The sequence below is a fragment of the Ictidomys tridecemlineatus genome, chromosome 2 (assembly GCF_052094955.1).
Source record: "Ictidomys tridecemlineatus isolate mIctTri1 chromosome 2, mIctTri1.hap1, whole genome shotgun sequence".
NCBI classification, from domain to species: domain Eukaryota; kingdom Metazoa; phylum Chordata; class Mammalia; order Rodentia; family Sciuridae; genus Ictidomys; species Ictidomys tridecemlineatus.
In genome coordinates this window covers 76,377,171-76,392,914 of record NC_135478.1, presented here as the reverse complement: position 1 = coordinate 76,392,914, position 15,744 = coordinate 76,377,171, and the positions used below count along the sequence as shown (strand labels likewise).

The 15,744-nt window shown below is 55.8% G+C and overlaps 1 protein-coding gene across 11 annotated transcripts in view; it reads right to left on the bottom strand.

Moving 5' to 3' along the window:
- The window catches only part of Ssh1 (slingshot protein phosphatase 1), a 64,490-nt gene that overhangs the window by 19,100 nt on the left and 29,646 nt on the right, over positions 1-15,744 (bottom strand). For 10 of the 11 annotated variants that reach the window (XR_013434662.1, XR_013434661.1, XM_078038964.1 and 7 more), the window contains 7 exons: positions 13,620-13,684; positions 13,072-13,193; positions 8,490-8,558; positions 7,537-7,602; positions 4,282-4,476; positions 2,926-3,019; positions 1,503-1,631 (listed from right to left, as the gene is read on the bottom strand). Coding sequence is in view for 9 of the 11 variants with exons in the window: in XM_078038964.1 (XP_077895090.1) it covers positions 1,503-1,631; positions 2,926-3,019; positions 4,282-4,476; positions 7,537-7,602; positions 8,490-8,558; positions 13,072-13,193; positions 13,620-13,684 (740 nt within the window). In the remaining 2 variants the exon portion in view is untranslated. Of the gene's footprint in view, positions 1-1,502; positions 1,632-2,925; positions 3,020-4,281; positions 4,477-7,536; positions 7,603-8,489; positions 8,559-12,467; positions 12,853-13,071; positions 13,194-13,619; positions 13,685-15,744 lie in introns of those variants that run through there. The other variant, XM_040289375.2, reaches the window with a different exon arrangement.

The following is a 15,744-nucleotide window of genomic DNA, read 5'->3' as shown; positions in this document are numbered from 1 at the left end:
ACGCAGACTGCTCAGAGACCAGCTCTGGTGTAGGAGTGCTTGTTTCTTCTTTAGACGGATTTATTTTTCCAACTTCCTACAACGTGTTCATTTAATTCTTTTTAATACTTTAAAAATGCCATCATTCAAAAATGAACCCTGTGACACACAAATAACATGAAAGGGAATAAAAGCAAAAATGATCACTTTGTTCTTAGGTGACTTGGAGGACGCAGAGTCACAGAGGGCAGAGGCACCCAGGGCTCAGTCTCCTTGATGCCCCTGTCCTGAGCTCCTGGTCGGCCCTCCAGGGTGGGGCCCGGCTGGCCGTGTGCGGGGCGGCTGCACTCTGGTATTTGACGGAGTCTCAACCATAAAAATTCCTTTAATATCTCTCATGGAAAAAGTACCAAACCACACCGAAAAAATAACCACGGCTCTGAGAAGGCCATGAACACCCCCTAGCTGTGACCACCACCTGTGGAGACACAGGGGGAGTGGCCCATGTCAGTTTCACCAGGACAGGGTCAGGGCCCTGCATTCCCTTGGACCTTCCCAGGCAGAGCCCCTTGTCACCCGTCACTTGTCCAAATACACAAATAGGAAGCCCACCGGCACAGGAAGGGTCAGTCCTGTGAGCACCGCGCCTTCTCCAGCTATCCTGACAGACACAGAGCTCAGGCAACTCCTGCAGGCGGGGAGCAGCCACTGCGTCTGCAGCAGGACCCCCCCCTTGGCCTCCCGGGAGCGCTTTTCCTCAATTCATGGCTGTGTACAACAGTGTCCAAGGGAACGTGCTCAGTGCCTTCAAGAGGCATCTTACTGAATCCTCACAATCATGAAGGATGCAGAAAAAGAGGGAAAAGAGACTCGCTCCAGGTCACACAGCAGGTGAGGCAGGAGGGGACCCGGCCCTCTGGGCCGACTTGCATTCCACCACGGCCTCCCGTCTAATTTTAGCAAGGCCGTCCTCCAGAGTCCCAGACGCTGAGCACTGGCCAGCTGCCTTCTCTGGAGACTCACGGCGTGGGGACCCGGGAGCAGGGGCTGGAGGGGCGGGGAGTCTGCACACCGTGTGCAGAGCCTCCATGACCAGGCGACTCTCCTGATGGGCTGCGGGCAGAGCAGTGGAGGAGCCGTCAGCACCATCCTGCCCCGCTGGGGATGCTCAGTGGGCACATGCCCACCACCAGCTGGGTTTTCATGGCCCATGAACCATTTGAGGGTATCTGGGTGGGGCCTGTGTGTTAGTGACTGAAGACAGAGGGCCCCGAGGGTCTGAAGACACTTGCCAGGTGACTGCCAGGTGTGCCCAGACCAGTCCCCGCAGCTCAGCTGAGCCACTTCTCAGACACCCGGCAGGACAGACCACAGGCTGCAGCTGGGCAAGGGGGTCCGGGCCAGGGTGGGGCTGCCTGAGCAGGCACCCTGCCTGCCTCCTCCCTCCGACCTGCTGCGAGTGCCAGACCAGGAGGTCTGCCTTATGACCCCAGACCGAGTACTGCCACGGCTGTGCCTCTTACGAGATAAAGGTGGTCGAAGATGAGGGAGGGCTTGTCCATCTGCCCCAGGATGAGCAGCATCTCGTTGTCTATGAACTCCTTGAACTCTTTCAGGTTGCAGTTCATCTGTTTCTCCAGCTCATTACGGATCTGTGGTGTGGGAACGTCAGGAAAAGTGATTTGTTAAAAAAAAAAAAAAAAAAAAAAACGTTGCCAACCTCCAAACAATTAAGTCATAATTAGCTTTAAACGTGATTAATTTAAACAAACTGAAGCAGTTTTCAAAAAGGGTGCATTTTTCTTTTTTGTGTCCAGAGGAAGGCATCCACAGCACCCAGGTGTGGTGGGAGGGATGTGGATCATCCAGCCTCCAGGTAAACCCTACTGGGGGGCGTTTATTATTTTGAATGAGGAATGTGATTTCCAAGGGATCTTTTCTGAGTTTGAAGCACTTGCTTTTTTTTTTTTTTGTACCAGAGATTGAACCTGGGGTGCTTAACCACTAAACCACACCCCCAGCCCTTTTTAATATTTTATTTAGAGACAGGGTCTTGCTGAGTTGCTTAGAGCCTTGCTAACTTGCTGAGGCTGGCTTTGAATTCTCGATCCTCCTGCCTCAGCCTCCTGAGCCACTGGGATTACAGGCGTGCACCACTGTGCCTGGCCAACCACTTATACTTTAACAATTAAATAACAAAACACTTCTTAATGAGAACCTAAAGTCAGTTTCTTCTTGCTTGGGAAGGCATCACCACACGATTTTTGAAAACATATTAACTGAGCCAGGTACAATGGTGCACACCTGTAATCCCAGTGATTTGGGAGGCTGAGGCAGTAGGATTGCAAGTTTGAGGCCAGGCTGGGCAATTCAGCAAGATTCCATGTCAAAATTAAGAATTTAAAAAGGGGGCTACGGATGTAGCTCAGTGGTAGAGTGCTTGCCTAACACATGGGATTCAATCCCTAGTACTAAAAAAAGAAGAAAGAAAATATCTAGTTTAAGCTGTTACCATAATTCATTGCATTCCTTGAACAACAGATAAAAAGCAACAGACAAAATTTTAAAAGAGATCCAGGAAAACATTAAAAGGCAGACAGAAGACACCTTGCTGGTCGGCTGCAATCCCGAGCAGGAAGAAGTCAGCTGGTCTCACGTACAACACAGGGCAGCGGGGGCGGAGAGGGAGAGGGCCTAAGCTACACGCTCCGGGTGCAAACCAAGCACCTCATGGAATCGTGACCAAAGGTGACACAGGCGAGGCTCCGGGGACTCCAGAAACATGTCCACGCCCCACAGAGAGTAAATGGTGGCCCTGCGACCTCCCACTGAGCCCTGCTGCCAGGGCAGAAGGAAGCCGAGGGGAGTGTGTCTGGGGACAGGTCCTGGCCTGCTGCTGCTGCCTGCCCCCGGCCGGGGAAGGCGCTCTGGGAAGAGGGCTCTTACTTCCTTGGAGGTGACGTTTTCGAGATCCTGGCTCATCATGATGCTCCGCAGCTTGGCTTTGATGAGGCGCTCCGTCCTCTCCCCTTCAGTTGGCCTGGAGAGAAATGCCCTTTAGGAAGGTGCACGGCTACGGACGCTCAGGTCCCAGGTCGCAGGAACAGCAGCTGTGGCAGGGACTAGCGAGGTCGGCTCTAGGTGTGCATGTTCTCGGGTCACAGAGGCACTGGCGCCGCCTGGACAGCCCATTGGGAGGGTTGGAAACCCACTCGCTCGGCCCCACGTCGGGGTCACAGACTCTCAGAGCAGGACTCTGGACCTGCCAGGGGAGCAGTCCCACACCACTGCGTCTCTGCCTCTGCCTGGCCACAGGAGGTGGGTGGCCTCGGCGGCCGTGCTCCTCACCTCCTCCTCACAGTGAAGGTCCAGGCCTCCCAGCCCAGCCTCTGCCACAGCCCAGCCTAGCATGAACAGCTCTTGGGCCACATGAACCAGGGTGACCCTTCTTCCCAGGAGGCCCCGAGAAATCCCTAAGCTATGATCCTTCTCCCCGTCCCTTCCATTTCCTCGTGGCCTCCAGTCATCTGGGCCACTCTGCTCTGTACACAGTCCTCAGAATGCAGCGTCCCAGGGACACAACACGCAGGGGAGTGGGCCCTGACCCAGGAGGGAACAGCTCCCCTCTCAAATCAGACTCTAAAGAGCGTGGCCTCAGGCCCAGTGGTGCGCCAGCGGCCACACGAAGGCCACGTGCTTCACTGTCCCTGCTGCGAATGGGTGCTGCCCTCGGGACAGAAGGACCCAAGGAAGCAGGGGTCACATTCATGACTCTCCTGGAGCAGAGGAAGTGGCTTTCGGGACTTAAGGAACTGCAACCGACAGAGGAAAGGCCCAGGCGCAGAGCATCACCCAGGAGGGGTGAGCAGGGCAGCTCATTCCCTTGGGGGTTTGATGGAAACGAGGACTCGTTCCCCAGAAGTGCACTCCCCAAATTCGTCTGATTTTTAAGGTGTGTCACAAACTCTCCCCAAAGCCAGGCTTCCCGGGGTCCCAGGTTAGAAGCTGTTTTGTTTTTTTGGTACTGGGGATTGAACTCAGGGCCCTCAACCACTGAGCCACACCCCAGCCTTATTTTGTATTTTATCTAGAGACAGGGTCTCACTGAGTTGCTTAGGGCCTCACTGTTGCTGAGGCTGGCTTTGAGCTCGCCATCCTCCTGCCTCAGCCTCCTGAGCTGCTGGGATGACAGGCTGCACCAAAATGCCCGGCTCCTAGAAGCCACATTTTAGAAGCTGGTTCTGGGAAGGGAACGCTTGGCCCAGGGCTGCAGGGAGGTGTTTGGGCAGGTGCCGCACATACTTGTCCACAAACAGGGCTGGGGAGTCGGGCCGCGTGGACTCCAGGTCCTGCATGGCGTTCCACTCGTTGATGCAGCTCTGCTCGGAGCTGATGCAGCTCTCGTAGTAGGTGGCCCAGATGAGCGCCACACCCCCTGGGAAGTAGTTGTGTCTTCGGGCCACCTCGCAGGCCTTGTGGAGCACCTGCAGGGCAGACCTGGGTGGGAGAAGGCCGGGTCAGGACACCAGGAGAAGCATGGACTGCCTTTCCAGGAGGGCTCACTAGGGCAGGCGTGGCCAGCTCACGAGGACTTAGCTCCTGGAGTCCTGCTTACATATGAGGGCGTGTGGGTGACACGTGGGAGCCGGAGACAGACAGCTGCTAGGTCCCAGATCTAGCCTCTGCACATTCACCTCTCCTGAGCCCACAGTGGGGGAATGTCCTTCACTGTCCAGAAACAGGGAAAGACAGACCAGAACAGAAACCCAGGGGCGGGAGGTGCCTCAGTGGAGCACGTGCAGGGCCCTGGCTCCACCAGCACCACAGGACGAAAGTCAAGCCCAAATTTCCCGACTCCCAAACACACGGGCCACACGCTGCTTTACATTCCACTGATTAACCACAGAATCACGGGTGACCTCGGAAGTCACAGTGACCCCGAGTGTGGGGACCACAGGAAGGAAATCTGGCTGCGTCCCACATGGTCGCCCTCCACGTGACCATCACTCAGAGGGAGGCTCCCTGAGGACAGGCATGGAGCAGCTATTTGGACGCGGAAGCCAGAGGAAGAGGAGGTGTGGGGGGCGGAGGGGCAGAAACAGGGACACTGACAGTGCAGTTCACCTCGTCCACCAGGAGCCCAGACCGAAGGTCCTCCGCAGTGGGGCAAGTTAGGAACCAGCAAAGGGTGGCAGAGGCCCTGAAGGGGAACTGCCAGAGTGACCCTGTCTCGGGTATAAGACACCCAGTCTGGCCCACTGTCCCCAGGCTGGCTGAGGAGATCAACCTGAGATGAATGTTACTAAATTTAGTTCTGGTGCCAGGGTTTTTGAAAAGTCGCGTGGGCCTATTTTTTATTTGCCTGGAATGTAAATTATTTAGGGCCACACAGAGACATCTGGGGCATGTATTGGTTTATTGACCAGAACTACGATTTCATGATTTTTTCCCTCCAAAATGATCCTGAATCGACTGTGGTGTGGTCACAAAGGAGGTAAAGCACATGGCATGGCATTAACCTGGGGCCCACAGAAGAATTCTGCGTAACTCACTGCCCGAGAAGAGCACAGTTATCCTGAACCGTGGGCAGAGCCCATCTCTCTGATGCCATTAGCCCCTCCTGAACTTCTCCCAGCTCATCTAGAGAGGCGCTGGGCTGAGCAGGCTGCACCTGTGGAGTGAGACCCTCCAACGGAGAGGAAGGCTCTAGGACAAGCTGCTCCAAGGCACCTAGCAGCCCAGTGCCACCTTCAGCCCCTGCGGTGTGTCCGGGGAGGCCCCGGCCTCACACAGACCTGGGCCCTGGAGTGGCTCGACACCTGGGAGAACCTGCCCAGCGCTCTAGGTATCATGTAACTTGTCCATGTGCTGTGGCCCCCAACCCAACAGGTCAGTCTTGTGACCACTCCCACCAGATGCTCCACGTCCAGCAAAGTGCTGCTCTTCGACTGCACACACTGAGCACCTACTCCACGCCAGGCACAGGGATTAAGTGGAGTGATGCCAGGTGATATTTTATTGCCAAGAGCCCATAGAGAGAGGCAAGATGACAATATAGAAAAACCTAGGCCAAGGACTGGGACAGACAGTCCTCCAATGAGGACATCCAATGGGAAATAAGTGCATGAAAAATGCTCAAGAATCCTCAGGAGACAAACCAAAACCACAGTGAGGTACCACCTCACAGCTACTAAGACCGTGAGTATAAGATGTAAAAACTGGTGAGACGGGCCTGGTGGTAGACTCTTATAACCAAAGCTACCTGGAGAATGAGGCAGGAGGGTTTTAAGCTCAAGGCCAGCGTTGGCATTAGCAAGACCCTGGCTCAAAAATAAAATAGAAAGCATTAGGGTTTAGCCCTGTGGTAAAGCACCTGCCTAGCATGTAAGGCCCTGGGTTTAATTCCCACACACACAGACATGCATCCACACAACCAATTAAAAGAATAAAATAAGATAAATGACTGATAACCCCAGTTCGCCAGGAGGCTGAGACAGGAAGATCAGGAGTTCAAGACCAGGCTAGGCAACATCCGAAGACCCTGACTCAATAAACAGGTAAATAAATGACAGGAGGTGATAAGGAAATGCAGAAATGGGAACTCTGCGCTCTGCTGATGGGAATGTGAGCGGCTCAGCCATGGTGGGAAGAACTGGTGCTTTCCCAGAAAGTCAACGCCACCCGTGACCTAGCAATTCCACTTCTGGGTAAAAACCAAAAAGAACGGAAGCAGGGCCTCATGGGAACCGTCATGCAGCTGAACCGACCCTCCGTGGGCAGGAGCTGGCTGCGTGAACACCACCAGAGCCTTCACATAGGGAACAGTACTCAGCTTATAAAAAGAACGTAATTCTGCAGACGTGGTAACATGAATGACCCTAAAAACAGCACGCTAAGTGCAAGTGGGACACAGAGGGACATTGATGATTCTGCTTATGAATTTCCTAGAAAGGACGAACCCACTGGGTTGCCAGGCCTGGGGAAGGAGGAGCGAGCACAGTGCTCCCTCTGTGATGAGGACCAAGGCCAGAGACGGGCAGTGGGGACGGCCACAAAGCTCCGAGAAGAGGCTTTACGCCGCCGAATTATATGCTTAAAACATGGTTCCAATGGCACACCCCAGCTCGGGCCCTGGAGAGCAGGGCTTCTCTTTCATTGCTTTACTAGTGATGTCTGTCATACAGGCTGTGATCCCAACAACGTGTCACTGTGGCGATCCTCACAGGCACATCACATACCGTGATGCCGCCCACCCTCGCCATTCCTCCTCCCCAACAGGTTCCTCAGAAGGAGTTTTTCATTCTTCTTTTCTCTTTTTTTTTTTTTGGTACCAAGGGGCACTTAACCACTGAGCTTCATGACCAACCTTTTTAATTTTTTGAGACAGGGTCTTGCTGAGTTCCTTAGTGAGGCCCCTCACTAAGTTGCTGAGGCTGGCTTTGAACTTTGACTCAGCCTCCCAGGATCACAGGTGTGTGCTGAATGGGGGTCTTGCTGCTCGTGGTGTCAGCTAGAAGCACCCTGCCGAGGGGATGGGGTCCTTGAAGACACACTTACCACATGGCCTGGACAGACACGGGCTTGAATATGTGCATCCTCCCTGCCGTGCTCACGCTGAACCCACTGAGGACGAGAACAAGAAGGGCAGCTGTGGGGAGGGTCGGACCCTGCGGTCAGATCCCCGCCGGCTGCAGAGCAGCCAGGGACTGGGGAGGAGCACGCTCCACCGTGGGGCGTGGTGGGAGGTGAGCCCAAGGCAAGCCAGGAGGGGGTGCTCCCCACCCAGCAGGGTGACACTCCCAAAACTCAAAGTGCATCACCATGCGGGGCCAGGACAGCACCTGGTGTCATCTGTCTCCATAACTGACCCTGCCCACCTGCTCCCTCTGGCACCACACACACTCATTGATTTTTTTTTAAATTACATGAAAACATATTAATGGAAAACAAAATTTTAAAAAGGAAAAGTATCCTATGATCCCACTACTTCAACTAAATGAATGTCTGTCCTTTCCAGCCCTCTCCAGGGAGCCGCTTCAGCAGCCTAGAATCCATGTGCAGGAGTGACCGCCCGCCTCCCTCCTGTCCACGCATCCTGAGCCCTCGCTGCCCCAGGAGAGAAGGTGCCTGGAGCCTCCAGCCCTGTCTACCTGCCCAGGCCCCTGGCGTCCTCCTCTGAAGTCCCCCAACTGGCAGGTGTCTTCCTGGCACCCCAAGACGGGGGCTCCAGCTGCGTCACACCCCTCTGGGAGCTGTCAGGGTGGCCCTGCATTGAGCCCAAGGGGAGTGGCTGCGGGGCATCAGGCGGCTGCTCCTGAGCGTCACCCAGCCGACCTGCTGCAGGCTCCCGCTGCTGCCTGACCCGAGCTCCCTCAGAGAACCCCCAGAACGCATGCTCCCCTGGGGCTCCCCGGACCCCAGCACTACCCTCCTAATAAAGTCAACCCCAGGCTGCCGGCCGGCCGGGCCTCAGCGCCGACAGGGAGAGGGTCTTTCTGAGCGGTCCTTACCCGTCTCCATCCAGGTGGATCTTCGTGTCGCTCCAAAGCCGCAGGACCATCCCGATGGTGCAGCTTTTGCTAGATCAGGGGAGAGAAGACACTTGGAGTCAGTGTCCACCCAGGCACTGGCCCAGTGTTCCCTCAGTCCCTCTACCCAGCCTGTCCGGCTCCCAGACAGCCACCACCCGATTGGGATGGGCTGCTGGGCCTGTATTTGGAAGAAGTCCTCAGTGCCCAGGAAGAGTCCTCTACAGCTGGATTCTAGAAGACAGGGGTCTGGGTGGCCCTGCTAGGGGAGCACCAATGGCCGCACCATTTTTGTGTGGGGTATGGGCAGCAGATGACTGGTCTGCACCCACACTGCAGCGGAGAAGCCACCGACACTGGCACAGTGCTGGCAGAGGGCCATGTCCAACCAGGGCCCCTGGACAGGTGGCAGAGCCAGCCCCAGCCTCCTCTGTCCTGGGGGGCAGGAGTGGGCGAGTGCCCGCCTTACTATTAATGTACTTTCAGACTTCTGTTTACCGCCCTTTGTGCAGCTGCCACCTTACAAACTGGCTGAATCTGGTTTTGTCTTGCCCATCCCAACAGGAAAATGATACTTGTCAACTTTAGCGACTGGCGCCACCGAAAAGCAGACCGAAGACGCTTATCAGAGGGGCTCCTCAGATCACCAGGAACACTCTCAGGGCATTTAAAACAGCTTGTGTAAAACGGCCGCCACCGTGCCAGGGGCCAGCCCTGCCAGCCACCAGGATCCTGGACTTATGCGTCTGTCACTCAACAGTCCCCTTGGGGAGTAACTTGACTCCGCCGGACCAGGGGCTCTGAGACTCGAGGGCAGTTTCCCCTCCAGAGCACCCCCACCCGCAGGCCCCTCCTCCTGACCACTTGCTTCCACATCTGTTCAAGGCCTTCAAGTGCCTTCGGGCCGAGCCGATTCTCCGACTCTGCCCCCACAGCCCTGCCCAACCTCGATGGGCTCACCGAATGTCCTTAACACTCAGCTGTACCAGGGCCAGGAAGGGCCGATACACAGCCATCCCGGACGGTGCCCTGGGGTGGGCAGGCCTGGAAGGGCACGCCTTGGCACTGAGCACACAAGCCAGGGACTAGCAAAGAACAGAGGTCACAGCACAGACAGCCACACACAGCCCAGACCGGGAGGGGCTCCAGGGCAGGCAGAAGCCCACACAGCCTGCATGGGACAAGGGGCACCTCAACCGTCCTCCCCTGGGCCCAGATAGGGTAAGAACCTGGCAGCAGTCAGAGTCCATAGAGGACTTGTGTTTTTTTTTTGGGGGGGGGGGCGGTTAACTGTGGATTGAACTCAAGGGCACTCGACCACTGAGCCGAATCCCCAGCCCTATTTTGTATTTTATTTAGAGACAGGGTTTCCCTAGTTGCTTAGGGCCTTGTTTTTGCTGAGGCTGGCTTTGAACTCACCATCCTCCTGCCTCAGCCTCCAAGCCACTGTGCAGGCTCCACAGAGGACTTCTGTTCACAGCCTTGAACTAGAGCCCAGAGCACAGACAGGGGACCACAAGACTGTACCGCTCCACAACTCCTCTAGCACCCTGTAGGTGCCACTGTGCCTCCACTGGTCCCACAGTGACCAACACCAAGTCTCTGTAGCAGAGGTGGGTCTATGGATTGGATAACATGGGAGCTGGGGAGGGGTCTTTCTAGAGGAAGAACGTGCTGAAGGGTCAAGTGGGGGGTGGCAACTCTACCAGAAAGCAGGTTCCCAGACCCTGGGGCCCAGGCAGTGGAAACAGAGAAGCCAGCTGGGCCTGCACAGGATGGAGGCACCAGCAGGAGAAGGGCCTGCCCCAGACCTTTACAGGTGGCAGACACTAACGCACGGAGGACAGCAGTGTGGCTCTCAAGAAGTTCCTGAATCTCAAATGACAATTAACCAGACATGGATCTCTGGGGCGGCTACCTGGCCTCCCAAGTAGGCATGAGCAGGTCTAGAACTCTGGGGACAATGCCAGCCGCACCAGCCATCGTTTCCACATGATTTTTTCTAACACGACTCGCCTGGACACCCTGTCACCAGGAACCAAGGAAGGTCCCCGGGAGGCGATGCTCTGCTTTCTCTCTTTTGGGCTAAGGAAACAAAATCTCGCCGCAAGAATTTAGGAAAACCGGAGAATCATGACCTCAGCAGGGGAAGCCTTTCTGGTGAGGACTGGGGATCTGCAGGCCAGGGCACAGGAGGACAGCGGGCACCTGGGCAGTGTGGGAGCCACAGAGCAGCAGCTCCCAGACCCCCACGTGCCCAGAGTTCCCTGAGTCCTGCTCTTTCAGCCTCCCCACACCCTTGTCCAGCCACAAGCCAGCTCCTCCTTGAGGCTGGTGCCCACAGGAGGCAGCAACTGAGACCAGACAGGGTAGGGAGACGCTGGCACGAGGGCCACAGTCCCAGGGAAAGGGGACCCCACAGAGAACCCGAGCCAGGGCGTCAGGAGGAGGGCAAGGGAAGAAGGCACAGACGGGCAGGACACGTCAGAAGGGAGGGGCCTGGGCAGCATCCCGAGTGGGAAGAACAAACGGGGTCCTGCGTGCAGGCCAAACGTCGTCCATGACCCTGGGCTGAGGGGGCACGGGTTGTTGTCCTGCCCCCTGACACAGCCCCCGGCACCTGGCAGATCTGGCACATAGAACTGACAAGTCCCTGGGTGACAAGCTGCAGGTGATGGACGAGCAGGGTGGTGTGTGGAGAGCCCTACGTGGCGGGGAATAACGAGTGGGGTCCTCCACAGTGCAAGGACAAATGGATTCCCAGCTTGGCCACTCACTGGGGTGACCCTCATGCACTCGTGTGGTCTCTTGGGATCGGACCCCTCATCTGTGGGGTGCGAATAGGGCTGCCTACTCCACAGGAGGGCGAGGGACCACGGGGGCTGCTCCCGGGGCATTAGGTAACTGGACTGTGGTGGCCAGCTCAAGCAACAGAGAGGACCAGGAGGAGGACCGCGTTCCTATGAAGCTCCTGGTCAGGATCCAGATGACGGGAGGGTCTATGGAAGGCAGACTCGGGTTCAGGATCAGAAAGGGTCACTAGTCAGACTACACACAATGAGAGAAGCCCCTGCCCAGGGGAGACGTCCAGCTCTCTAACCACTGAACAGCCTGCACAGCCCCCTGGGAAGGTGGGCCTGCAGCACTCTAAGACACCTGCCTGGTGGCATCTGACACCACCTCACGCCCTCAGTGGCCCTTCAGAGCACGCCTCCTGAGACGGCAGCTGCACGTCTTCTAGACCCAGACTTCCCGACCAGCACGAGGCCACCAAGGCCAGCTCCCCGAAAGTATGCACAGGAGGTGTTTCCATCAGGCCCCAAGGCACGGGAAGGAGGGCTTCCCCCTTTCCATCCAAGACCTCTAACCAAGGAACCGCCTCTGGGAACCAACCTAGGGCTCGCAGCAGCTCAGAAGACGAGGCTGCACCACCCTGTGGCTCTTCACTGCCTTGTCCCCGCCTCTGCCAGTGACAACTCAGACAGGCCTCCTGGCCCCACCCACTGGTCCTGTAAGGTCTGGCTTAACAGCTGCCATGTCACCTTGGAAGCCTAAGCATCTGCACCATCGCGCCTCTCCCCCTCCTGGAGGGTGGTGCCGTGATACCAAGAGCTGCGTGTGGCTGCTTCGTGGCCTCCCTGTGGCCCAGCTGGGTCTCACACACACAAGAACACAAAACTCACTACGTGCTTGATGGGCAGGTAGACTAGTGGACACTGAATGGCATTGCTTTGACCTGGTTCTATGAATCCGGGGTTGCAATGACCCACACACCTGTCCTTGCAGGACGACAGGCCAGGGGAGCCGCCTCACGTGCACAACAGGGGTCGTGATGTAACTCAGCTGATCCACCCAAACTGCACGTCTCTCTTAGAACCTGACCAAGGACCTGTCACTGCTGCACCAGAGCTGGACAGACACCGCAAGCGCACATTCCCATGGGTCACCTTCCACGCTCACCACAGCGGGTTCCTCCTTCCTGGCTAAGTGGCTCCTGCTGTGACATGGACACAGTTTGAAGTTCTCCTGAAGGGGTCACGTGCTGGAAGCTGGTCCCAGGGTGGCAGAGTTGAGGTGGTGGACCTTTAAGAGGCGGGGCCCAGGGGAGGGTCGTGGCTCCGCCCCCAGAGGGAGGAACCTGTTCCGTCTGCACAGGACAGTCGGTAAGAACAAGCCTGGCCAGAACAAGCCTGGCCGTTTCCCTCCAGCGTCTTTCTTGAGGGATCCTCTGCACATGCTCTGACCACTGGGATGCCATCTGCCATGAGGCCCTGGCCAGAGGCCAAACAGCTGCCTCTTCACGGACTTCCAGCCTCTAAATCCGCGAGCTGAACAAACCCCGGCTCAGGTGGCTCCTCCTGATGGCCGCTCATCACGGCGCAGGTCTCCTGTGCCTCAGCCGACTCGGTCCCTGGACGGCACAGCCTGCATCTGACCAGCCCGAGAGCTCAGGCCTCGCCACTCCCTGACCTCTGCCAGGACTCCCACACTCCTCCCTGGAAACTTTGCTCCAGCAGCAACTCTCTCCCCCTCCTAGGCGGAACCGCCTCCCCATGAGACTCACCTTTCCTTACTGGAAAAGTCGACTCCCAGCAAGATACTCTCCTCGGTGTCCTGGCGCCCGCTGCTGTACACCACCACCATGTAGCGCACGCGGTCCGTCCAGGCGCTCTCCAGGCGCACGGCCTGTATGGGCAGGGACGCGCTTGCTGGCTGACCTTTCCCCGAGGAGCACCTCCCTCCCCTGCCCGCCCAAGACCACAGCTAGAGTACCTCCTGCCCCCTGTGTAGGAAGAAGGAAGGGTGCCACTGTTGAGGGCAGGAGCCAGGTCCTACTTGTCTCCTGAGCAGCAGGGACAGTCCTGGCTCAAGGGAGACATCCAGAATATGTGCAATGAGCGCACGTCCAGAGGAAGAAGGTTCTAGGCAAGGCTGCCCGGGAGCCCTGGTGTGGCCCTCTGCGGGCCCCTCTAGGGTTTGTTTTCCAGGTGGCGCTGGGGACTGAACCTAGGGCTCACACAGCCTCCACCCCTGAGCTGCACCACAGCCCCCTTGGCTTTGGCTGTGGTCACAATGTGGGAAATAGGGACCTGCGCTCTCCACCCTGCTTACCAGCTTGATCCTGTCCTCACAGCGCAGGAGGTTGATCATGACTTGTAGGTGCTGGGGCAGGTCACCTGTCAGGCCAACAAGAAAGTTTAGAAGGTCACCCACCTGCTTTCCAGGAAGAAACCTCAAAAGGCTGGTTTTAGGGGCCTGGAGAAAGATTTAGAAGTTAACTTTCTCCACCCACACGACAGGAGAAGCCTCCCAAGAGCTCTGTCCTGACAGCTCCTCCTCTCCGCCTGATGCGCATGCATGTTAGAGTGACTGGCTCCTCACCATCCTGTTGCTAATGCTGCTCTATTTTCTGAACTGCTTGCAACATGGGTGCTTTTAATAGAAAAATTGGGAAATACAGACAAATCTAAAGAGAATGTATTTCTACCAGCAGTGGCAGGCAGGGTCACGCTGTAGGACAGCCAAATAGCCAAGTGCCATCATTCCTCTTCAAACTCTTCAGCATTTTCCATAACACTCAGATATTATTTCTCTACCCGGGGAAATGTCTACGTGGTTATTGGGAGCTGCTGTAAGTTGGGCGCTCAGGGAAATAACACGGAGACAACCATCTGCCATTTTCCCTTTTCTTGCTAAAAATTATCTTCTCTCTCTTTTATCTTTCTTACATGGGACAGGAAGTGACCCAGGGGAAGATCTGTTTTGGAGACGGGGCAGGTGCAGGAAGTGTCCAACAGGTGGCAGGGACCCTGTAACTGAGGTGTGCCACGAGGACGGAGCAGGTGTGACTCTGCCGCTGCTTTCTTCAGAGCTTACAGGCTCCTGAAACCTCTCATGGGGCTCTTTCTTAAGAAAAGATTCATCTGCAAAGATGCTGATCTAGAAGAATGTGCAAGGAATAGCTCATAAAAGTCTGTATGAATTTCACGCCAAAGAAACTGAATTACCTCGAATTTTTAAAAGTGCTCTATAACTGAGCCACAGTACTTAGAGAGCACCTGCCTCACACTCACAAAGGCCCTGGGTTTGATTCCCATCACCAAAGAGAGGAAACCCTATCTATCTACCTATCTATCCATCCATCTATCTATGGTACTGAGGAGTGAACTCAGAGGTGCTTTAGCCCTGAGCTAGATCCCCAGCCCTTTAAAATTTTTTATTTTGAGATAGGGTCTCACTAAGTTTCTGAGGCTGCCCTCAAACCTATGATTCTCCTGCCTCATTCTCCTGAGTCACAGGTGTATACCACCATACCCAGCTAAAAATCAAATATTTTTTAATTTTTTAAATTTTTTTTGTTCCGGTGATTGAACTCAGGGGCACTCGACCCCTGAGCCCCACCCACAGCCCTATTTTGTATTTTATTTGGAGACAGTGTCTCACTGAGTTGCTGAGCACCTCACTTTTGCTGAGGCTGGCTTTGAACTGGTGATCCTTCTGCCTCAGCCTCCTGAGCTGCTGGGATGACAGGCGTGTGCCACCGTGCCCGGCAAACCACCTATCTTAAACACTACCCCAAGAACCCCGGGAGAATGAACACTGTCTACAGACTCAAGCATTCCAGGGAAAAATGTCACATTTCTTCCTTTAGCAAAAGCATCTTTTTACTTTAAGGCAGAAAGACAGATGATGTCTACACCGCACTTCCTGTGTCAGCAAGGAGTCAGGTTATCAGAAACCTGCCCCTCTAGTCAGGAGGGTGGTGCTCGTGTTAAGAGTTCTTTTCACAATAAATAACATCTTTAAAAAATTTGCCACTTTTATCTGTTCTCTCCAGTAACAGGATTCCACAGTGCAACAGCCCACACGGGCACTCATTCCCGACCAAAAGGAGTGACTGCAGATACGGGTCCTATCAAGAGGACACGGAGCTCCCATCCCCTTCCTCCTCTGAAGCAGCACCCGTCCTGCCTCCAACGCCAAGATACCACACAGCCCCCTGCTGGCTCCTCACCTGCCTCCCCCCAGTCAGACTACAGAGGAAGGAGGCGGGGATGGTGGGACAGACAGACTCCTCAGGAGGGCTGCTTGCTGGGGCACAGAGTGCTGACAGACAGGAATCCCAGCCAGAGGCTGTCCGCTTGGAGACCAGCTCTGGACAGGGCCTCCAAGGCCTGGCCTGCTGGGACCCAGTGAATAGCGAGTGGCTTTCTCATGGGGGGATTAACCCTCAACT